Source organism: Pogona vitticeps, chromosome 1, assembly GCF_051106095.1.
Source record: "Pogona vitticeps strain Pit_001003342236 chromosome 1, PviZW2.1, whole genome shotgun sequence".
NCBI classification, from domain to species: domain Eukaryota; kingdom Metazoa; phylum Chordata; class Lepidosauria; order Squamata; family Agamidae; genus Pogona; species Pogona vitticeps.
This window is the reverse complement of record NC_135783.1, coordinates 352,545,772-352,569,542: the sequence shown is the minus strand read 5'-3', so window position 1 is coordinate 352,569,542 and position 23,771 is coordinate 352,545,772. Positions and strand designations below refer to the sequence as shown.

At 48.0% G+C, this 23,771-nt stretch overlaps 1 protein-coding gene across 2 annotated transcripts in view; it reads left to right on the top strand.

Moving 5' to 3' along the window:
• The first annotated feature begins 5,103 nt into the window (after positions 1-5,103).
• Positions 5,104-23,771, top strand: part of NID2 (nidogen 2) — a 72,969-nt gene continuing 54,301 nt past the window's right edge. Inside the window, exons 1-3 of one of the 2 annotated variants that reach the window (XM_072986873.2) lie at positions 5,104-5,361; positions 10,090-10,395; positions 23,326-23,552. In XM_072986873.2, the coding sequence (XP_072842974.2) occupies positions 5,137-5,361; positions 10,090-10,395; positions 23,326-23,552 (758 nt within the window). In that variant the 5' untranslated portion in view covers positions 5,104-5,136. The remainder of the gene's footprint in view (positions 5,362-10,089; positions 10,396-23,325; positions 23,553-23,771) is intronic. The other variant, XM_072986872.2, reaches the window with a different exon arrangement.

Genomic DNA, 23,771 nt, shown 5'->3' with positions numbered 1-23,771 from the left:
AACAATCTAACTTAAGAACAGCTCCATTTGCTAAATTTTGCTTCTACTTGAGAACAGAAATTCAAGATAAGAACAGGAAAAAAAACCTTTCCTGCTCTTTTTTTAACCTTAGGTCATCTTAGGTTAAAAAAAATTCTCCCCCTAGTGATAGAGTACGTATTAACCAGCTTTGCATTAGTTCCTATGGGAACTAATGCTTCAATGTACGAACGCACCTCTACATAACAACAACAACAAAAAAAACAGCCAGAACGGATTAATTGGTTTTCAGTCCATTCCTATGGGAAATTTTGCTTCAACTTAAGAACGTTTCAACTTAAGAACACCATTCCAAAACGGATTAAGTTCTTAAGTAGAGGTTCCACTGTAGTTTCTATGGACGGAAAAGAGCAGATACGGATTAAATGGTTTCCAATGCATTCCTATGGGAAATACAGATTCAACATAAGAACTTTTCAACTTGAGAACCACCTTCCAATACGGATTAAGTTCTTAAGTAGAGACCCCACTGTAACAGGAACAGTGACCAATCAGAAGATCATCGCTGGGACGACATGTTTCAGACAACCTGTAGTAAGGGGCAGGTTATCCCAAAAGCAGATGCAAACCCACTTGTTTTACACATCCTCATTGAATGGGATTTGTTGCATGAAATGGTAAATGGAGGGGACACCGACCTGCCAGCTGCCCTATGGCATGAAGTTTCCCACTGCTCCCAGGTGACATGCAAGAAACATGGAGCCACTGGAGAAGCTTCTCAGCCTTCTTGGACGAAAACAACATCACCCGCCAGCCAGTACCGAGGTGGCCGAGAAGCCTCCAGTTCACTTGCTGGGCATCTCTGGTGACCCCCATTTGCTGCAGGCCGAGCCCAAATCCCAGCACTTCAGCAACTGGCAAGCCTCTCCACAACGGCCAGCCGACCACAGAAGCCCAAGTGTGGTTTTAAAAAGTGCACCCTGGCACCGTTTTTAAAACCACACCAGGGTTTGCATGACCAAACTCGGTGCAAATCCTCCTGTCTGTGTTACGTGGCCCGTGGCAATGATCCTCTGGGACCCACGTGGATCGGGACCCACGCTGGAGCAATGCCATGTGGTTGTGTTTAAACTCCCTTTGATTTTATTTCCACCAAATCTGGGAAAGTTTCTTTTCAGGATTCAGGCATCCAGACTCCTGCAGCTAGCCTGGATGGGTGATTCTCGGAATCGTATTTCCACCATCCCCAGAAGAAATTCCCGCCACCTCTCTTGCATCTTTGAAGACACATCCTAGAATTTGAAGGCAGGTGCGGCGGGGGGGGGGGGGAGAGAAAGCACACCAGCGTTTGCTCCAGAGCAGCTTAGCGGCTTTTGCTGATGTCTGAAGAATTGCAAGGACACGGGGAAGATAAACAAGAGGTCATTGGCACAGGCCGAGGGTTCGAACAGCTGGAAAGGGCCCGGCTGGAAAGCCAAGGGATTACTCATGTGGACGAGGGAGAGCAGGAGACCCAGCCCAGGCCTGCTTCCTTCTCCTGCCGGCTCCTCTTTGCTATCTTATTCGCGTCTCTCCAAGGCTCCGACCCAAACCCCTACAAGAGGCTCTTTCCACTTTGAGAGCGTAACGTTTTCTTAAAATCCAGCCATGAAGCTTGGATCTCCAAAGAGTTGATGTCATTCTGGGGGCATCGCCTGTCATCGCTGTGGAATTTCTCACCATGCGTTCGCCCGCTCTTGCTCTTTTCTCGGCTTCTTCCCAGCTGCCATCAGGCAGGTCAAGAGCCGATCGGCGAATGTGGCATGGGGAAAAATATTTCCCATCATCCTTTTCCTTGTCTCTGGTCATGGAAGAGTTGAGACCTTTGGAACGAAGGAAGTTGGATCTTCTTGCATCTGGAGACGACTCCCTGCTTCCTGATTTTGAACGCTGGCCCTACTGTGAGACACTCTCTAGATAGTCTACAAGTCCCATCAGACCCACACAGCATTGTGGGAGTTGTAGTCTAAAGCTCCTTGGGCATTTTCAAAGCCTCACATTATGCTTTTAGTAGATGTGGCCAGCAGGGACCTTTCTGGGCTGAGCTGACTGTCGATCTCTCCAGCCTTAACCAATCATTCCTTCCCTGCCTCTGAATTCAAAGAGAGCCCCGCCTCTCTGCACTCAGTGCTTTTTCCCTCTCTAGAGTCTGTTTAAGTCTGTTGTTGAAAGCAGTCTGTGCTACTTTGCTGTTGGATCTGTTCAACTGTTAGTAATGAAATCTTTCCAGTAATGTCTCAGAGTGAGTTATTGAGACGGTAAGTGCCAGATAATGAGAAAGGGGTGGGCTAATATGGGGCACTTGAAGCTATTCTGCTCTGTGAATCCCTGAAGTTCTGCTGCACAGTAGGAGAATGTGAAAATAAGAATTCAAAACTTTGCAACAGAAGGAGTGCTTTTCCCCCTGCTCTCTGCTACTCTGGCCCTTGCAACCCGCTTTCAAGTTTCTTGAAAAGCAGCAAATTAAAACAGGCATAAAGACATACGCTGGGCATCTTTGACACAGCTTGCTTTGATAGAGAATTCATCTTCTTTTTTCATATTTAAATTTAGTAAACGCAGGCCTCTCTCCCTCCGTCCTTTCCTCTCCCCACAAGCTTTCTGTTCCCCTGGCCTTTGCACCCAAAATGAATTAATTACATGTTGGGCTAGAATCAAGACACGGGAAATGTTCCACTTCTCCGCAGGGCATTTTAAATGGATGTCAAACGATTGAACAAGGGGCTCCTTTTTTGGTAATTAGAAAAAGATGTTCTTTGTGACACCGAGAAACAGCTGGGAATAGTCTGGTTTCAAGGACAGCTGGCTGGCTCCGAGGCAGCCTATTTAAGGAGCACGCAGGAGGCCGCGGTCCTATGCCTACTTCGCTGGAATGAAGACCCACCGCCCGCCATGGGACTTACTTCTGAGTAGACCATGCGCACACAGGATCGCAGGGTGAGGGATGATGGCAACGGCCTCCTACAATTGGCAGGAGGGTTCACAGGCTTAGTCTGGAGATGGGGAAAACGGCTTTTCCAGAAAAGTGTCATTTTTGCAGACAACATCTCCCAGAAAGTGGTAGCCAACAACATGAACTTTTTCTGTCTTTGGGACCAGTTGCACCCTTAGGAACTGTGAGGTACTAAATGTCTCGGGGTGGGGGGAACACATGCCCGATGCAACACTAGCAGCTCCCCCTCCCAACCTTTGGGGTGCGTCTTCTTTATCTCCTAAACTTGCTTTCTGCCCCTAGCTGTAGGGTTGTGGGGGGAGGGAGAGAGCGCCCCCTTCTGTTGCCAGTGTTGGAATGGCATTGAATGACCCATCCAGAAAAGCCTATGGACAGAGAAGGGAGAGGGCCAGCGGGGTGTGTGTGTGTGTGTGTGTGTGTGTGTTTCTCTGCTCTTTGGCCTCAGGTGGCAAAATATGTTGGGCCAGTCCTATTCAAGATCAGGAAGAAACTGACACAGAGATGATGTCTACCTGGGTCCAGTCATCAATTCAAATGCAGCCAAGGAATCAGAAGAAGATGGGGCCCGGGAACGGAAGCTGCGAAGAAACTAGAAAAGATCATCGAGGGTCACGATGGGTCACTGGAGACCAAGACCATTACAAGACCATGGAAAAGTCCATCGCCAGTGACAAGCCGTGATGGGGATGTATAATCATCCAGGCTTAGAAGGAAGGTCCCTCCAAAGGCCAGATGCAGGGGAGGGGGGTCAGGAGACAGGTCTTTCGTGGTCTCCCAGTGGAATCTGGTGGGGTCATTGTTGAGATACAAGAAGCTGGACTAGAGGGGCCCTTGGCCTGATCCAGCACAGGGCACTTCTTAGGTTCTTACGTTATGTTCTTAAGACCAAAGCTCTCCACACTCATGTATTGCTGACCGCCACGTACGAGAGTGAAAGCTGGGCAGGAAAAGAACGGATTCATTTGAAAGGTGGCGTGGGAGGAGAGCTTTGTGGGTCCCCTGGGCGGCCGGAAAGAGGCAAAGGTGGATCAGTCCAAGTCCTGAACGACCTCTGGAGGCCAGGATGATGCCATGGAGGCTCTCCTTCCTTGGAGTGCAGTACATTATGAGGATTCCCTGGAAAAGACAAGAATGCTGGGAAAGGTGGAAGGCAGCAGGAGAAGAGGAAGGCTGAAGATGAGATGGATTGGCTCCCTCAAGGAAGCCACCAGCTTGAATTTACAAGAGCTGAGCCCGGCTGGTGAGGACGGGACATTCCATGCGTCGGGAGCAACTTGATGGCGCACCACCACCGCAAACTTCAGTGGCCTCACTCTGCCAAAGTTATGGCCTTCTTTGGGCCCTTTTGCTTGGTGGGAGCATCGACCCTCAGTTTAGTTTCAGGGCATCTTCAGCTCCTCTTGTTAGGGGTGTTGTTGTTGCTGTTGCTGTGCTGCCAATTTTGGTTCCTCCTTTTGGCTCTTTACCTAGAAACTCCTGGGAAAGAACGACTGAATCGCTCAGCGGTGTCGGCGGTTCGATTCCCCCACGCGGTGCCTCTTTGACAGGAGCTGGCCTGGGTGATCCAGAGGGTCCCTTCCAGCTGTGCATTTCTAGCATTCTTATTACCGGCATCCAGCTCCTGGAGGAGGCAGCCCAGAGAACGGGGATCCAGCTGTGCAAGAGTGCCGATCGGGAGACCCCCCCCCCCCGGTCGCCTGGCTTTCTTAGAGGCGGACCTCGCCGTAGGTCAGCGGCGCTCCCCCCCCCCCCAAATTATGGCTGGACACTCGTGTGGGGTGGAGGGAGCAGGATGCTGCCGGGACTGCTAAGACTGGCCCAGTGTCTCCTTGGGGGGGGGAACTATAGTGCCCAGAATCCCCCAGCCCCATGGAACTGGTGCGTGCGCTCCCCCGTCCACCCGCGCAGCTGCGCCAAAGGAGGAGCAGCAGCCGCGGTGATGGGCTCCAGATGTTGTCGTGGGGGGGGTGGCGGAGAGAAAAAGGGGGTGGGATGGAGGTGGGGGTGGGCGGTCCCGGGGGCAGCCAATGGCCGGCCGGGGCGGGCGCCTGGGGGGGGTGTCCGCCTCCTCCTCCCACCCCACCCGCCCCCGGCGCCGAGCCCCCCCCCCCCCAGCGGGCGCGCCACTCGCGGGCGGCTGCTGCTGGCCAGGCGGGCCGAGCAGGATGCGGGCGATCGGGCGGCTGTTCCTCCCGCTGCTGCTGCTGCTGGGCTCCGTCTTCCCCCGGCGGGGCTGGAGGGCGGCGGCGGCTCTGCCCCGGAGCCAGCTCTTCCCCTTCGGGGAGCCCCGCGGGGACCGGCAGCTGCCCCCCGGGGACGACGAGACCTCGGCCCCGGTGCCTCTGGCCAGCCCGCTCCTCTTCTACCAGACCCGCTTCGGGCACCTCTACGTAAGTGCGGGCCGTCGGATCGGGGCCGGGGGGTCCTGTTTGCGGGGAGGGGGGGAGTTTGTCTCGACAAGGGGGGGAAATATTACTTGGGGGGGGACTACAACTCCCACCATCCCCCAGCCAGGGATGGTGGGAGTTGTAGTCCCCCCCCCAAAAAAAGTCAACTTTGCGGGGATCCGTGCCCAACTCTTGGCCTCTTCCCACCCACCCCGGGCCGGATCCTGATCGTGGGATCAGAAGAGCAGGGAGGGGGGTTCCCTTCGTGGGACCCAAGGCGACATCCCCCCCCCCCCCAGTGCCACCTCCTCGCCCGCTTGTTTGCCCAAGCTATTCCTGGCCGCTTCAATGGGGCGTCTGTCTCCCTCCGTCTCCTCGCCTTGCCTGCGGTGGGGCTGGCGGGCTTCCCTCCCCCGTCCTGCGGGGACCCAAAGACCCTCCCAGGGCGCCCACCGCCTGCCCCCCCCCCCCGGGGAATCCCTTTCCCCACCTCTCCTTTGGAGGAAATTTTTAAAAAAAGAATCCGATCCTTTCCCATTAAACCGTCGGCTCCCATCGGAACCCTTCCTCTGCCAGATGCGGGGGCTCTGAGGTTCCCATTTTACGGATGGGAAACTGAGGCCGCCTTCCCAGAAACGGGCCCAGAGCTAAGTGAGAAGGCGGAGATATTTTATTTTATTTAGTGAGCTTTCTCAGTACAGATCTTAAACTTCATTAGCGACGGATGGGCTGCAGTAGTTGCTAATGCTGTTTCTTAAAATTTCCCCCAATGGACTGGCCTTTGTGTTTAGGGATCAGCTCGCTAAGTGAGTGTGGGGGGAATTAAAAAAACAAAACAAAACTCCGGCTCACCTCCCAAGATTGGGGATCTTGCTTTTTAAGTAATAACGACCGTACTGGGAATAATGACTACGTAACACATACTTCCTCCATTTAAAAAGCCTCTCTAGTTAATGAGCAACTAAAGGGGTCTTTAGTTACCCAGGGTTTTATCTTTGTAGATTCCTTACATTTTTCTATCCGGACATGACTTTTATCTGCTAAATGCCCTGTGGTGCGAGAGATAAAAAACGTGTGTATGTCTTCCCGGACAGAGAAGGCGAGATAAAGCGAACCACTATCATCCCTGCTTAAATCACAGATAGCTAGAGTTGTTACATCAGTCTTTCTCAGCACATTGCCCTCCATAGGGTTCGACTTCAGTTCCCATCATCCTTCCCATTGGCTTTGTTGCCTCTGGCTGGTGGGATTTGGAGTCTCGAACGTCTGGAGGGCATTGTGCTGGGAATATAATAATCGCCATGCGCTGCCAAGTCAGTTCTGACTTACGGCCACCCTTTTTTTATGGGGTTTTCTAGGTCGATTTCAAAGTGGTTGACCCTTCCCTTCTTCTGGAGGTGCCCTGGGACTGGGCAGCGTGCCCAAGGCCACCCAGGCTGGCTCTTCCCCGAGGAGGCACAGTTCAGAATCCAAGTCTCGACCTCTGACTCTGCAGCCACAGAGTTAGACCGCTGAGCGGTCCAATTCATTGTTGGCAGAGGAAACCCTTTTTTAAAAACTGTGATTCTCAGGATTTCCTGCTATCGGTGTTAGTCTGGGAGTGGTCCAGAACAAAGAGGCTGGATTTCCCACCTCTGATGGCTTGGGAAGGTCTTTAAGCCAGTCCTGGGTTGTCTCCCTAGAAATAGGCATGGACCTTAGTTCGGAGGTTTGTGCCGGTCTGTAAGTGTGGCACCGTGGCTGTTGTGAATTCCCTCACCTCCCCAAATTTATCCCTCACTCCTTTTCTCCTCCTCTTTGACTGTTCAGCCGGTCCCCGGCAAGAACAGGCGCTTGCCTGTAACCCCTTCTTGTGCCCATCCATGCCTTAAAAAATCAAAATAAATCCGTTCTGTGGCCCCTTCTTCCCATGACCTGAACGGGGCCGAGTTGAACTTTTTAAAAGGTGCTTTTCTTGGTCAGGGTCTTGTTGTGGCTATGCTGGTTAGGGGAGTCTAAGAATCGTAATCCAAAATATAACTTTTCCAAGTCTAGGTGTGGTGTATTTTTTTGGGGGGGGGGAAATTATCTCACTTGGCTGTCAGGATACCCCTGGGTGACGTGTTCGTTCTCAAGGCTGTCCCCTCAGCTTCGTGACAGAATGAGGACTTTAGGCTGACGGTGTCCAGTCTAAAAAGAAGAGCGATTGAGGAAGATCCTGTATAGACTAGTAATACATAGGGGGAATAAAAGTGCATTCGTTTCTGTGTTCAACATGGTTACAGGAGACCGTTTCTCAATGACCGTGGGAACTCATTGCCACTGTGGGAGAGATCTCACCTGGCTGACTAAATGGACTCCCACACCTGGCTGTGGAAATAAAGCGTGTGTAGGAGCGGGCGGGGGATGTGGTGGCACTGCGGGTTAAACCGCAGAAGCCTCTGGGCTGCAAGGTTGGAAGACCGGCTGTCGTAAGATCGAATCCATGCAACGGAGTGAGCTCCCGTCGCTCGTCCCAGCTCCTGCCAACCTAGCCATTCGAAAGCATGTAAAAATGCGAGTAGATAAATAGGCACCACCTCGGTGGGAAGGTCATGGCGTTCCGTGTCTAGTCGTGCTGGCCACATGACCACGGAAACTGTCTATGGACAAACGCTGGCTCTACGGCTTGGAGACAGGGATGAGCATCGCGCCCTCGAGTTGGACATGACTGGACTCAATGTCAAGGGGAACCTTTACCTTTACCAAGGGAGCAGGAAACGCAATGCCTCTCCTTCCAATCTCCTTCCGATGCCCTCCCCATTCCAATGGAAAGCCGTACCCCAAGCTTCTCTCGGGTTGTGACGTTTCGCCCCTCAATGTCAGACAATAATTTAAACACGCCTGTGAGTCCTGGGAGCTTTTGCACACCCTGGGAGAAGGAGCTGCTCCCTCTCATATGACGAGGGAACGCCATGTGGACTGTGGGTCTGTAGCCTGGATTCTGTCATAGTATTTGCAGTAATGGGTCAGGAGAGCAGAAAAAACTTGTGGGAGGAATGCTCTGTGGGGCCATTTCCAGTCAGCAGCATGAGGATCTCTTAGGGTCCTCCATCTGAGGCTCTCTAGGAACCTAACTGACTGCTTATATGGGCTGGAATCCAGTGTGTGTAGGCATCCTTCAGTCTCGAGAGACGAGGGTCACGTGCTCTATATGGAGGTCTTGGAACAGCATCTAGTGGGGCTGAGGAGGCCAATTCGAGAGTGACCATCCCTTCCATACTGAAGACAAATACAATCTGTCCCCTGTCCAGCTCCTGGATTTGGCTGGTTTCGGGACGGCCTCTTGGCCTCGGCCTGCTGGACAAGGGTCTCTTCAAATTGGGAGAGGCCATGATGCACCGCCTGCCTCCAGGCTGAACGCTCAGAGGTCAAGGTTTCCCATCTGTTGAGGTCCATTCCTAAGGCCTTCAGACCCCACTTTCAGATCTCTTTGTATAGCAGCTGTGGTCTCCCTCTGGGGCACTTTCTCTGCACTAATTCTCCATATAGGAGATCTTTTGGAATCCGGCCATCAGCCATTCTCACGACATGCCCGAGCCAACGTAGGCTTCCCTGTTTCAGTAATTTATACAGTGGTGCCTCGCTTAATGATGATAATCCGTTCCAGGAAAATCGCCGTTAAGCGGGAAAAAAACCCAATTGAAACGCATTGAAACCCATTCCAATGGGGTAAAAACCATCGTCCAGCGAAGATCCTCCATACGGTGGCCATTTTCGCTGCCTGTATAGCGAGGAATCTGTCTCTAAACACAGCAGGAGCCATTTTAGTTACCCGGTGGCCATTTTGAAACCGCCGATCAGCTGTTTAAAAATCATCGTTTTGCGAAGAATCAGTTCCCGAAGCAGGGAACCAATCATAGCAAAGCGAAATTCCCCCATTCAGACCATCCTTTTGCGATCGCAATTGCGATTGCAAAAAGATCGTCATTAAGTGGTTTCGTTGTAATGCGGGGCAATCATAAAGCGAGGCACCACTCTACATGCTAAAAATTCCAGCTCGTTCCAGGACTACTCTATTTGGAACTCTGTCCTGCCAGGTGGAATCCAGTCATGAGTCACAACTAAAGTAGGCCTGTCGAATCAGTGGTGATTTGGTGAATCAGTGCCTGTGTAAGTTCCCTTGATTCAGTGGGCCTTCTCTAGTGTGACGTATTACTGAGGTTTCAAGCAGGATTCTTCCATTAGTCTCTTGCTGTGGCTTGAGCATCTTAACTTCCAGAATCATGCAGGACCAGGCAGGTTGAAGTATCATCGTTTTTAAAAGGGAATAATAACATCATGATGTTGGAAGGGACCTATAATACAGATTGTATTTGTCCTCAGTGTGGAAGGGATGGTCACTCTCCAATTGGCCTTTTCAGCCACACTAGACGCTGTTCCAAGTCCTCCATTCAGAGCATGTTACCATCGTCTCTCGAGACGGGTCTTGGTTTCCAGCCCCCTGATCATCCTTCTTGCCCTCTTCTGAACTTGTTCCGCTTTGTCAGCATCCGTCTTGAAGTGCGGTGTCCAGAACAGGACGCAGTAGCCGAAGTGAGGCCTAACCAGTGCTGAATAGAGGGGAACAAGTACCTCGTGGAATTTGGAGACTATATTTCTGTTAAGGGAGAAAGCAAAATGTAAGGAGCATCTAAACACTGATTCTCTCGATCAGGGGACGTACAGTGATTTTATTTCATTCGTGATTCTTTAAACCTCATTCCCTCACAGGTTGGGACCAACGGAATCATCTCTACCCAGGATTTCCCCAGAGAGACCCAGTATGTGGATGATGATTTCCCCACAGACTTCCCGGCCGTCGCTCCCTTCTTATCGGACATTGATACCAGTGATGGGAAAGGCAAAATCTATTACCGTCTGGATGAATCCAGAGAGGTGCTAGATCAAGCCGCCCAGCTTATTCGGGCCGGATTTCCCACGGCGAGTGACTTTGTCCCGCAACACGCTTTCATTGCTACTTGGGAGAACGTGGGGGCCTATGAAGAGGTGACCCGGAACTCGGAGCCCTCTCAGCAGGTGAGGGGATGCTAATGGAAACCATGTATTCGGTCCGTCCTTTCCTGCTTGATTAAACTGACAGCTTGTTTTTTTGTGGTCCAGGTGGCTGACAGTTCTAGAGTACAGCATTTAAAGCACATGAATTTTGCAAAGGGTAATTACTTAAAATCTAGGCTGGCTTTTGCTTTTGATTGCAGCAAACTTGCTCCCACAGAGCTAATTTTATAAACTGCAGGTAAGTAAACATTTCCTGTGATTGGTACCTAGGATATATAGTCAAGATGCTGCATTTGACTGTAAAAACAGGAGTGTTTCTCAAATTTAGTTCAGGTTTCAGTACTCTGTCCCTTTCTGTCCCTGGGAAATTCAGCCAAGAGCATCCAGCTTTTGGTGGATATAGGTTTCTAGTCCTTAAGGATTCTTCAGCTCCAATTCAGTTTTGTCACTAATTGTTATTCTGCAGAAGAAGAATGTTAGGGAAAGTGGAGGGCAGCAGGAGAAGAGGAGCGTGGAGCATGAGGAAGATCGACTCAGGAAAGGAACCCACAGGGTGGAGTTTGCAAACAAAGGGAGTCCTTTGGGAGTCCATTCATCCATAGGTTGCCATGAATGGCAGAATGGTGCATAACAGGAAGTATTTATTAGGCTGCAGCTGTAGCCTTGGCAGCACGAAATCCCAGATGAAGTCTCAGAGACTGGGGTGTGTGTACGTTTGAGCCGTTTCTGGAGTTGTGAGCCAGACCGTCAATTATTCTTTTGTAACTCTTCCTTCCTTCCTGTGACTGAATTAGAAGGTGTAGAGCACTGTAGACAATAGGAGTGTGCGGAGATGGGTTTTTGGATCACAACTCCCAGAATTCCCAAGATAGCATAGGAAGGGTAGGAATTTAAACTTTTCTTCTCGGTTCCAAATCTTGACTTTTCGATTTTAAGAGCCAACCAAATCCTTCCGATATCGTTATTTTGCACTGTGGCGGGTGGAGGGAGAAGGTATGGCGCCTTCTTGGATCCCATACATTATCAGACAGTCTTGTTTTTTTTGGTATGGGAACCAGTGTTCAAAGAATCTACAGCTTTCGGACTCTATCCGTGGGGCCCCCCAGCATCCTCCTGCGGTCCTGATGCTGTGGAAGCACAATGAGAAGGGCTGCAGTGGCAGAACCTGAGCGGTGTGTGTATGTGTATGTTTCATTTTGTAGGGCAACGGCCTGAATTTACTAACTAGCAAGTTTCCAAACGCAGAGGTGGGTGGGATAGAAGACTGAAGAATAAGAATGGGCATGAACCGAATGACGAACTGAAAACAACAACAACCCACGAACCGGACGAGTTCGTGGTTCGGTTCGTACAGGCGGTTTTGCTGAAATGAAACGAAATGCCGAACTTTTTTTCGTTCAGTGCTCCACAGAATGGAGGCCCCACCCCCTTCCTGATGCCCCGCCCCCTTTTCACCTCCCAAGCTGGGCCTGACACGTCTTCCTTCTCTGCCACTGCCGTCTTTGGGGACGGTGTCCTGGCTCCCGGGGGCAGCAGGAAGGTGGCAGGGGCATTAGGTTCCCCCCACCCTAGATAGGGCTTGTGGTTCGTTTTTCCGGTGTTTGTGGGTAGTTCGTGGGTAACCGTGAACCACTACAACTCAGGGTTTTTCCAGTTCGTGCCCATCCCTAGTAAAAAGAGTCCTAAGCTTGGCAGAGAAAGGATCTGGCCCATACAGATCCTGTACGTATGAAGTTATATACAGAAGGCAGAGCTTCTGTCGATACATCGTGGCCTCGGTGACTTTGCCATAAAATTCACTTTGCAACGGTCCAGAGAGTTCCTTCCAGGGTTTCCAGCAAAATCATCTTCAGAAGCAGTGACGATGATTTGCTCCTTTTTTTCTTTTCTTTGAAAACATGACTGTTTTCTTAACCGATTTAGGCTCTGCTTTCCTCCCACTTTTCATTGGGGGGGGGAAGGATTTTGCCTGGGACAATTCAGCAGGGAATGCCCGTGTTTCATATTTTCCGCAGTGGATGGAAAGGAAGTGCTGAGGAACATTCCTATAATGGGGTGGGCAAGCTTTTTTAAAAAACATTTTCCAAATTGACTCATATCTAGCACTGAAACTTGCTAAATGTATGTGGGAAACTAGCACATTCCCAATATCCTGTTTTGGTTTTAAAATACAGAACGGTTTAAGTACTGTACTGTTGTTTGTTCCAGTGCCCTCCAGATGAGTGGAGGTATGTATGTATGTATGTATGTATGTATGTATGTATGTACGTACGTACGTACGTACGTACGTACGTACAGTGATGCCTTGCAAGACAATTGCCTCACAAGATGATTAATCCGCAAGACCATTAGTTTTTGCGATCGCTGTTGCGCTTCGCAAGACGATGTTTTCTATGGACAATTTTCGCAAGACGACGATTTTTCCCCATTGAAATGCATTAAATAGATTTCAGTGCATTCCAATGGGGAACCGCATTCCACAAGACAATGTTTTCTATGGACGATTTTTACGATGATTTTCCCATTGGAACGCATTAAGTAGATTTCAATGCATTCCAATGGGGAACCGTGTTTTGCAAGACAATGTTTTCGCAAGACAGCGATTTTCACGGAACGAATTAACATTGTCTTGCGAGGCACCACTATATTTGATTTCTATAGCGCCCATCTGATCACTGGTCACTCTGGGAGGTGTGCAGCAGTGATAATGACATAAAATAACATAAACATAGTTCATAGTGAAGTTAAAATTAAGTTGACATTACATTTGAAAACAGGCAGCCATTTAAAAAGGCTTGGCTGATACTCTCAGCTGCCAGTCAGATGGATTGGTTTGGAAAGCCTTCTGAAATAAGAAGGTTTTGAGGGATTTCTTTAAGGTCACCAGAGGGGGGGGGGAGCAGGGGAATTTCAGAAGGGTGACTTCCTTTTTTTTTTAATTTTTATTTTTTAACATAAGGGGTGATAAAAAGGAAAAGGGGACTTAGGAATTTATGGGGAAGAGGAGAGACCATAACATGCTAACAATCATTCTGTACTTATTGCCATATCAAAGTTTTAAATTATTCTGTTTTCTCTTTTCTGCCTTTTAGATTAAGATCTCATTTCAATATATGCTATTTACACGTTGCCTGTTAATTTGGTCCATTTGTTGAATAGGTCCCATCTTTCTGTTGCCTTTTGTAGGGGATAGTCCTTCATGACTTCTGATAAAATGTCCATTTCTGCTATTCCCCGTATTTTTTCAATAAGATCTTCTTGTTTCGGTATCGTCGGACTTTTCCAGTTTTTTGCATATAGAATTCTAGCTGCCATAACAATGTACATAACTATATGTTGCTTTGACTTATCTATGTTATCAGGTATCATACTCAATAGAAACAATTCTGGAGTTAATGGCACATTACAGAGCATTATTTGTTGTAACATAGCATGTACTCTTTTGCCAAAGGGTGACTTCCGAGAAGGCCCGGATCCTTGTTTTCTGCTACTGGGTCTCTCTTGGGATTAACTCAGAATGACAACTCCCATCCTCTTCAGCCAGCGTAGCAAATGGCGATGGTGAAGCATGGGGTCTCCTGCCTGAGGCAGCCTCATTGAGGAACCGTTGTAGTCATTTGCTCGGTGATACCCTGGAAAAACCATAAAACAGGATTACCTGTATGCTTCCTTAGCAGATTTATGCAGTCAGTATCTCTTTTTTTAATTAATCAGCCATTGTTGTTGCTTTTAAATGAAAGACACTAAGTTGTGTCCTCCTGAATCTGAAAGCCAGTGCTGTAACTGGAGATGAAGGGTTATTTGCATGTGAAACTGTGCTAGTTCTTCTGCTCTTAGCTCTTCACTTTGGAGTGTTTTTTTCAGCATTTGCCCAGGACGAGAAAGCAAGAGGGAGAGAGTGTGCTTTTCCCTGCTCTGTGTCCTCAAAGTAGCAAAGCAGCCAAAGAGTTGCCCAGTTCACGTTGAGAACTGCTTCATGAAGTACAGTGGTGCCTCGCATAACGATTTTAATTGGTTCCAAAAAAACACACAAAAAAACGTTATGTGAAACATAGTTATGCGAAACACCATTTTCCATAGGAATACATTGGAAACCGGTTAATCTGTTCCAATAGGCACGGATTGCCGTCCTTAAGCGAAAAAACCCATAGGAAACATCGTTAAACGATACAATGTTTCCTCCATTGGAATGTATTGAAGCTGACTCAATACATTTCAATGGCTTTGCGAAGTCAATTTTTGCAAAATTAAGTATGTCATAAAAGGGTCAAAAATGGTTTTAAATGCTTGGATTAGCTTCTGCACCCTCTAAAACGGATGCAAAAGTTAATTTGGCTTTGATCTGACTTTTCGTTAATTTATGGTGAATTTTTCCCCCCCAACTTTTGACAGCTGTCAAAATCTGACAGCTCCATTATTTCCTATGGGGGAAGAAAAAATTCACAAAAAATTAGCGAAGACTCAGCAACTGTTCTAAATGCTTGGGTTCGTTAGAGGACCCCCTAGGACGTGTGCAAACCTGATTTGGCTTTGATCTGAACTTTCGCTAATTTTTTGTGAATTTTTTTTTCCCCCATAGGAAAGCATGGAGCTGTCAGATTTTGACAGGTCCATTGGTTCCTATGGGCCGGAAAAAAAATTCACCATAAATTAACGAAAAGTCAGATCAAAGCCAAATCAGGTTTGCACATGACTTAGGGGGTCCTCTAACGAATCCAAGCATTTAGAACTGTTTTTGACCCTTCTAAGACACTTTTTTAATTGAAAAAAGAAACATCGTTAAGTGAAGCAGGGGACCTAAAATCGCATTCATTATGCGAAGCATGGTCCCAAACTTCGCTAAGCGAAAATCGCCCATAGGAAACATTGTTATACGGTGCATATTATTTTCTAAAACAACACATCGTTATGATAATTCATCGCTAAACGAGGCAATCGTTAAGCGAGGCACCACTGTAAACACAGAGGAAGGTCAGAGAGAAGAGACTTGTATCTCCGGAAGCCGCCATGAACAAGTCCCAGAGCAGTGGTTTTCAAACTTTGGCTCTCCAACTGTTTTGGACTTCGACTCCTGGAAGCCTCAGTGAACATGTTTCATGGTGAGGGATTCTGGGAGGGAAGTCCGAAACAGCTGGGGAACCCAAATCTGAGAACCAGTGTCCCAAGGAGACATTGCTGAGGTGAGCTTCCAGGCACATCTGTCCACCAAGTGTCTGGAAATGTACATCACGCTTCGTGTCCTTAAGCTTGGATGGAACGTGGTATACATTGAGTGTAAGGTCTGGAAAAAATTAGGAAATGGCTGTGTGGTTCAGGATGACACAAAAACAATAGTAAGGTTATATTCCTTATTTTTTGTTCTCATCAACAGTCTCAACTTGGTTTACTCACAGTTCTGAATAGATCAAGAACAGCAGATTCTTTAAAAAATAATCTAGCTATCACTTCCATCCATCCATCCATCCATCCATCCATCCATCCATCCATCCATCCATCCATCCATCCATCCATCCATCCATCCATCCATCCATCCATCCATTGACTAACCCATCTATCTATCTATCTATCTATCTATCTATCTATCTATCTATCTATCTATCTATCTATCTATCTATCTATCTATCTATCTATCTATCTATCTATCTGTCTGTCTGTCTGTCTGTCTGTCTGTCTGTCTGTCTGTCTGTCTGTCTGTCTGTCTGTCTGTCTGTCTAGCTGTCTAGCTGTCTAGCTGTCTAGCTGTCTGTCTGTCCATCCGTCCATCCATCGGTCGGTCTGCCCCCCCCCGTCCGTCTGTCTGTCTTCCAGATTGCCCAATTTAGTAAACTACAACTCGGGTTGGTTTACATAACGAAGCAAAACATACAAACTAAAACAATAGGCGATATTGCTTGTGGTAGATAATACCAGAAACAATTAAATACAAAACGAGAAAGGTGACTGAAGCTTGCCACCTGATGGCTTAGGTGAACCAAATTATATAAACCAGAACATAAGAAAACAAAATGTAATACAGTAAAACAATCAATAACTACAATAGAATACGGGTCTGAAACATTGTTGACCCTAACTGACCACATGTAGAAAAAGAGTGGGAAAAACTCTGAGGTAGAGAAGCTTATCTCTCTTCAAAATCTGAGGCAGAGAAGAAACTGTTGGTCAGTGCGAAATTGACTGACCATCATGCTGGCTAAAAAAAAACTTGTAAAGACAACATATATAGGTTGCAATGATTCCAGCAGTGGTATTGCAGAAGAAGGTGCAGAAACTTATGAAGGAGGTTGTATCGTTTAGGGCTTTTTCGCTAAAGGAGGAAAATTGCGGGGTGGGCGAGATAGAGGTGTATCAAATTAGGCATGGGGGTAGAGCCACAGATGAGAAATGTTGGTTTTTGTGTGTGGGAACAATCCATAAAACTCATGTTTCCAAGCTGTGAGAAAAGGATTTATCCCTTTCTCGCAGACGTAGGACCAAGTGCCGTCTTCAACTGAAACCGGATCACATCAGCTTCCAGACAGTTAAAACTAGGACGGCTTCGTCCAGTCGGTGTTGTTAAACTGACTGGAATTTGTGGAACACGGAGGGTTTAAATGGCCATTAGACCCATCTGTGGCTATAAATGGTCACACTAGTCATGATGGCTAGCCATTAATTCCAGTGTCTTGAGTCCTCCTTTCTTTTCTTCATTTTTTATATCCCTACCTTGACTTCCCTCCATGGAGCACACAGCGCTAATCCTCTTTACGGCCGTCCTGTGAGGTCAGGTTTAGAAAGAACCAAGGACAGGAGTCTACCCAGTGAGTCCTCAAGGCTCAGTCAAGGGAACCGAGCTGGCATTCCCCCCCCAACACTCTAACCGCTGTGCCTCATTGCTTCTCTGTGTGCCCCTCCATATTCCTTCCAGGGGAGGTTGTGAATGAGAAGCATTGTCATTTCAGCCCATATCCTGGTGTCAGGCTTCCCGCAGGCATCTGCTTAGCCACGGTGGCACCCAAACGCTAGAATTTCCAGCCCTGCAGGTCTCTTGCGAGACTACCTTTCCCATTATCCCCAAGTCATTGGCCAGGTGGCCTGGGGATGAAGGCTGTTGGGAATCCGGGAACCACTGGATGGCCACAAGTTCCCCCGTCCAAGAAATTGGTCTTCAGTCCGGACTGGAAGGACTTGTCTTACACACGAAGGAAGTCTTAATTGTCCAAATCTAGTGCACAACTGGAAGGTCCTTGGGGAGATGGTAGGGGATGGACAGGGGGTAGTGGTCTCTGGATGGAGGCATCATCATTCCCGGCATCTATGGGAAGTACTCTATGTCTCAGTGGTGAATTCTAGTCCGAGCTGCAATCCACCCCTCCAACCCCCCTCCGACGGGAGGTGGAATTTGCCCTTTGTGTGTCCCCGAACAAGTGTTCGGCACTCAAACTCCATTGAGGGAGGCTTAGGAACAGGCGCCAAGCTGACCTTTGTCCTGACCCTTTGACCCTTGGCTTCCACCACGTTCCCCTTGGCCGGTTTTCCCATGAATAGCCCCATGTCAATTTTAGGCTCCATGTTAGTTGATGATTCGCGCGTTCAGCCTGACGTTTCATGTTTGGGAAGATTTCCGAAGACCCAAGTCGGGTGAAACTGGAGTTTGGGAAAGGGCCAACTACAAGTCCCAGACTCCCTCCGCCAGCCTAGTGGGGAGTTGTAACTAAAAACAAATGTAAAGCATAGAATAATATGTTTAGCATAACACGTAGAGCAGGTCACGGACACAGATGTTAGGGGTTCTTGACAGGCAAGAACTGTGCATCAACTCACTTCTCATTATTCTCCTTTCTATATCTTAATAAAAAGAAAAGAAACAAATCAATAAAAGCAATCAATCAACCCACTTTTGTAAAATCCAGTGGAAAGGAATGAGAGCAGCCGAAGAATGTGCAGTGGACTGAAGAATGTGGATCGTGGACTGAAAGATTCTCTGTTGCTGTAAGAAAACCTCCTTTACACCTTTGATTTTAGCAGCCCCCTGCTAGATTCCTCTTCCTCCCCCTCCCCAGCTTTGTTTGCCCAGGTTTTCAAAGATGTGGGCTTCCTTCCCCGAGCTTCCTTCCCGTATTTCCCTCGAACCAAATTAGCTGTGTTTACACAGCTCGGCTTCTGGCCATGGCGCTCCATCTGGGATTTGCCTGTCGGTCGGCGTGCGCGGGGAGCCATTTGACAACAGAACGGCCTTTATATATCTGGGAGGAACGGCAAGCGTCTGGCATCTGAACACTTCTCAGGAACTCCAAGCGGGAACCTCTGCCCCCTTCCTGGCTCCGTTGACTGCTGTGAACTGGCCGTGATCAAGGCTGAAGGATAAATTTCCATGGCTTTATAGAGCCTTCTGGAAAAGGAGCATCAGTGCAGTTCTTATCTCTTGTGTCTTCAAAAGGGAACGGCCACATCCGATGGAAAAAGGCCAGCTGTTGCATGCCGAGAGGGTTTGATTCCCAGTGTTTCTGGAACAAGGGGTTTCTGGGTGCTGGGCGAGCACCGTGTCTGCCCAAGGAGAGGGGGGCCGTTTTTTGGCCCGCTTCTGTCCTCAGCACCAAGGTGGCCACAGGTGAAAAAGAGCTTGCCCACCCCAAGTTCGAAGAATGAATTGGGATCTTGGGGGTATTTGGCATGCGATTCTCCCGAAAGGGGATGTATTCTTATTGCTTTTAGATCACAGAGGAACGGGTGAGTTGTTGCTTCATTACCTGCCACCTCAACTTTTCAGGTAACGGGGGGGGGAATGGTGCTATTCCCCCCCCCAAATGACACAAAGACTGGTAACATCTTTATTTTGTTGGTGTAAGAAGTAACACTTCTTACACCTAGCAGAGGGCTGCTAAAATCAAAGATGTAAAGGAGGTTTTCTTACAGCAACCCAGCGACCTCTACTGTCTACTATGTTGGCTTGGGCATGTTGTAAGAATGACTGATGGTCGGATTCCAAAAGATCAGGATGGAGAATGAGTGCAGGGAAATCGCCCCAGAGGGAGACCACAGCTGCGATACAAGGAGATCTGCAAGCGGGATCTGAAGGCCTTAGGAATGGGCCTCCACAGATGGGAAACCTTGACCTCTGAGCGTTCAGCCTGGAGGCAGGCGGCGCATCATGGCCTCTCCCAATTTGAAGAGACCCTTGTCCAGCAGGCCGAGGCAAAGAGGAAGTCACAAAAGCAGCAAAATCAGGGAGCTGGATGGGGTACAGATTGTATTTGTCTTCCGTGTGGAAGGGATTGTCACTCTCGAATTGGCCTCCTCAGCCACACTAGACGCTGTTCCAAGACCTCTATTCGCAGCACGTTACCATCGTCTCTCAAGACTGAAGGAGGCCTAAAAAAAAAAAAGAAGTAACACTTATCCCTTTTGTTACAAAGAGTGAGTTTTGGGGGAAAGGATCATTGGAGAAGACTTTTTTAAAAGCTTCTTTTGGTATGTGCATTTTAAAATCTGTTTTTAAAACAATCTTTATTCATATCCTAGTGTTTCATAATGCCAGATCATAGATCCACATGGCTAGAAGCCATCAGAGCCTGAAATGTGCGCAGAAACATTTTCTTGATGTCAGCTGTCCTCCTGGAGGTTGGCCCACAGTTTGGTGCTGTTCTAGTGCAAAACTACTGGGAGTGAAGGACTGTTTGTTGCCTAGGGGACACCCGCATGTACTCACAATGCTTTCCCCACCCTCTCGGGAGGCTCCTTCTACATCTCCCGTTTTTAAAAATAATACCTTATGTGACATTAGCAGCCGGAATCCTCTTGGTGTTTGTGCAAAGTTAGTGTAACTTGCCACAGCGGATTTCAGTTCGTTGACCAAGCACGTGTGCACAGCTGGGTTGTGCAACCAAGCACGTGGCCAGACATGCAGATGAGACACCCCAGGGCCGCGACAGTTAGTCGCAATTAGCCATGGTAGGTTACACAAACTTTATGTGAGGCCATTGGTTTTGAAACCAAAAGGCAGGAGTAAAGATGACTCTCTGCTTGATATTTTATAGGGTGACCAATTATTTAAAGGTTATAACATTCTTTCCTTAGGCCTGGAGGTTTTTGATTTTTGCCTTGAGTGCAAGAAAGTTTCCGAAACTTGGTGAAGGCTGACCTTTGTGACATCACTTAGTGGTGGAGCATGAACATGATGTCCATGTTCAAACACCGGAAATGCTCAGTAAAAGGGTGGCTGTCGTGCATGCTGGGAAGAAATGGCTTTTTTGGATAACCATTGCCAAATCCTAGGGGTTCATGGGAACTGTAGTCCAAAACATAATTTCCTCCAAACTCTTGTGGAGCCCCCATCCTACAGGCCAACTCTCCTGTTCTCTTTTTTTACAAAAAACATTGCTATTTTTCTAGTCTTAATTTTGGTATGCTCAGTGTCCGGAGCTGATCTCCTGACACAGTATGTCAGTGGCTATTATTGTTATATTTGTTTATTTTCGCGCTTACGGAGTGGTGTTTTAACACTGGGAGAGAGGGGCGGGGAGAGAGAGAGAGAGAAACCAGAGACAACTTGCTGGAAGCTTATCATTTGCAACAGAGATGTTCCAAGTTTTTTGTTCTTGGGGGCCGTCCAGTTCTTGGGACATAAGTTTTTTTGCCGTATGGGCCAGCTGGCTCATGCATCCCTTGCCAGGCTGTGTAGCAAAGTTGACACCACCGCAGTCTGATGATGGATAAGGGTGACAGACTGGGAAGGATGGAGCCTTCTTTCAGACCGGCGGGTCATGCCGGAAGCAAAAAGATGGGATGAAAACGATGAGCATCTTTTAGTTTAAAGCTCTTCCGATCAGCATCCAAGCCCTAGAAGACGCAGTGCAGGATTGTAGAATTTATTTTATTTTATTTATTTTTATTTATTTCATTTATGCCCCACCTATCTAGTCAGTTATGACCACTCTAGGTGGCTTACAACACACACTAAAAACTTAAACTTATAACATATCACATAACATAAGAATTGGGGGGGAACCCACATACTGCTAAAGGAGGGTGTTGTGAAGAAGGGGGCACAGCCCCTTGAGGAATCCTGGAGGGATGGGGTCCATGGCCCGAGTGTCCCCACAGCGGACTTTTAAGCAGGCATGTACAACCTCAGGTGAAGAATTTGGGCTATGCGTGGAAGTCAACATCTGGCAGACCCACTGGAAGTGTTTTGGGGTCTGATGGGACTGATCAGCTGACCTCTTGCACACCGGCCTCTAAAGGAGATGTAAGGGAGACCACGGAAGAACAGTCTGTAAACTGCAGTGAAAGAAAGAATGTAACAGAAAAAGGCAATCCCTTTTCTAGGAAAGTGTAGGGGGGGAGATAAGGTTTAAGGGGAAAGCGCTCCATGTGTGGAGTGCTGCTTCCATCACGGAATTACACAACCATGCAAGGCGTTGCAATCAAGCTGGAGTCTACAGCATACAGCGTTTCCTATTTTAGGGAAAAGAGAGTTGGTGGAAACTTAACTCTCTTCTGTCTCCCAAAGGAATAATCATCCAGATAGACCAAAGTACTTCTCCTCCTCTATGACCGGAGAAGGGAAAATCAAGACCCAAAGCCTGGACTGATAACATTGGTAGGAGGACAGATAATGGGCATCATTCAGGGCAGTTTTACAAGCTCCGGGAGAGAAGGGTGGGAGGAAATGGAATCTGTGCTCATGATATGGGAGCAGTGGGGGACTTCCTGCTTAACAGACTTTGGAAAAGTTATTTAGCCATGCTGCCTGGAGGTTCTTGTAGTCGCACAGTAACCCTTTCGAGGTCTGTTCTTCAAGTGGGATTTATTATATATTTTTTTCACGAACTAAAATCCTGTGTTGTAAACTAAGCCAATGTAAAGGAGATGATGTTACTGTACTGACAGTGACAGATTGCTGGTGATTAAAGACTTCTTGCTTTGATTCTGGGGTTCTCATGTCTCGTGGACAATAAGACTGATTGTGTGTGAGTGGTGCAGGCCCTGGGGTCGAAGCAGGAGCTCTCTGATGATGGGCAATTGCCAGAGGTATCCTCTGTCTTACCCTGGTGTAACGTACGTGGCAGGATTTTGTCCACTCATTATTGTACCGCTAGGTAGCACTTATTCCCCAGTCACAAGAGCAGTGCAACAAAGGCCTCTTGTCTCCAAGTAGAGGTCCTAGAATGGGAGTCTGGCACATCGTCCACCCTTTTGAGATACCCAGTTTTCGTTAAAAGTCTCCAGTTTCCATATTTCATAGTCTGGACTATACAGTGGTGCCTCGCTTTACGATCACTCCGTTTAACGACGAAACTGCATTACAACGAACTTTTTGCAATCGCTTTTGCGATCGCTTTACAATGTTTCCTATGGGGGAATTTCGTTTTGTGATGATTGGTTCCCTGCTTCGGGAACCGATTCTTCGCAAAACGATGATTTTCGGACAGCTGATCAGTGGTTTCAAAATGGCCATCAGGTAAACAAAATGGCCCCTGCTGTTTTCTGGGACGGATTCCTCGCTGCACAGGCAGCGAAAATGGCCGCCCTATGGAGGATCTTCGCTGGACGGTGAGTTTCCAGCCCATCGGAACGCATTAAACTGGTTTTAATGCATTTCTATGGGCTTTTAAATTTTGCTCTACGATGTTTTCGCTCTATAGCGATTTCGCTGGAACAAATTAACATCGTTAAGCGAGGCACCACTGTAGTTGTTTTGTGATTCCAAGAGATAGACATTTCCCATGCATACTTATAGCGGTTCATAAAAATGAGGCACATGTACTTTTTTTAAGGAAATGTGAGATTCTCAAAGATTTGGTGACATGTTTTCCTTCTGAGAACCGCCCTAGACACTTAAGGATTGGAAAAGGGGTCTTGATTCAACTCATTCTGCGGGTTTTTCCTTACTTAAACCGCATGCTCAGTTGTGTCTCGGAAACACTGACCCCTGACTTCTTGCTTTTTTTCCTGCCACTTCTGCTTCTTTAGCGCAACACCTTCCAGGCGGTCTTAGCCTACGGCCCTTCGGACACCTACGCTCTGTTCCTTTATCCTGAGGATGGGATCCAGTTCTTTGGGACCCGGCCGAAAGAGTCGTACAATGTCCACTTGGAACTCCCGGCCCGGGTGGGCTTCAGTCGAGGGGATGACCAGCGCCAAGAAGGACCTTTCTACAGCCTCACCAGCGGCGAACAGTCCATCAAAAACCTCTACCAGTAAGTTGCTGCTGGAATTTTGTGGAGGCCTTGCAAAAATTGCAGTTTTTGGCACTGCCTGTAGATGCTTTCTGTGTTTACCAGTTGCAGATGGGTTGATGGTGCGTGGCCGGGGAAAAGAATAAAAAGTTGTTAAGGGAGGGATGAGAAAATTTTTGTTCATGCTGCTCTGAACGGTAAGGGATCTAAGCAGTGATTAGAAAGTTTCTTCCAGACGAA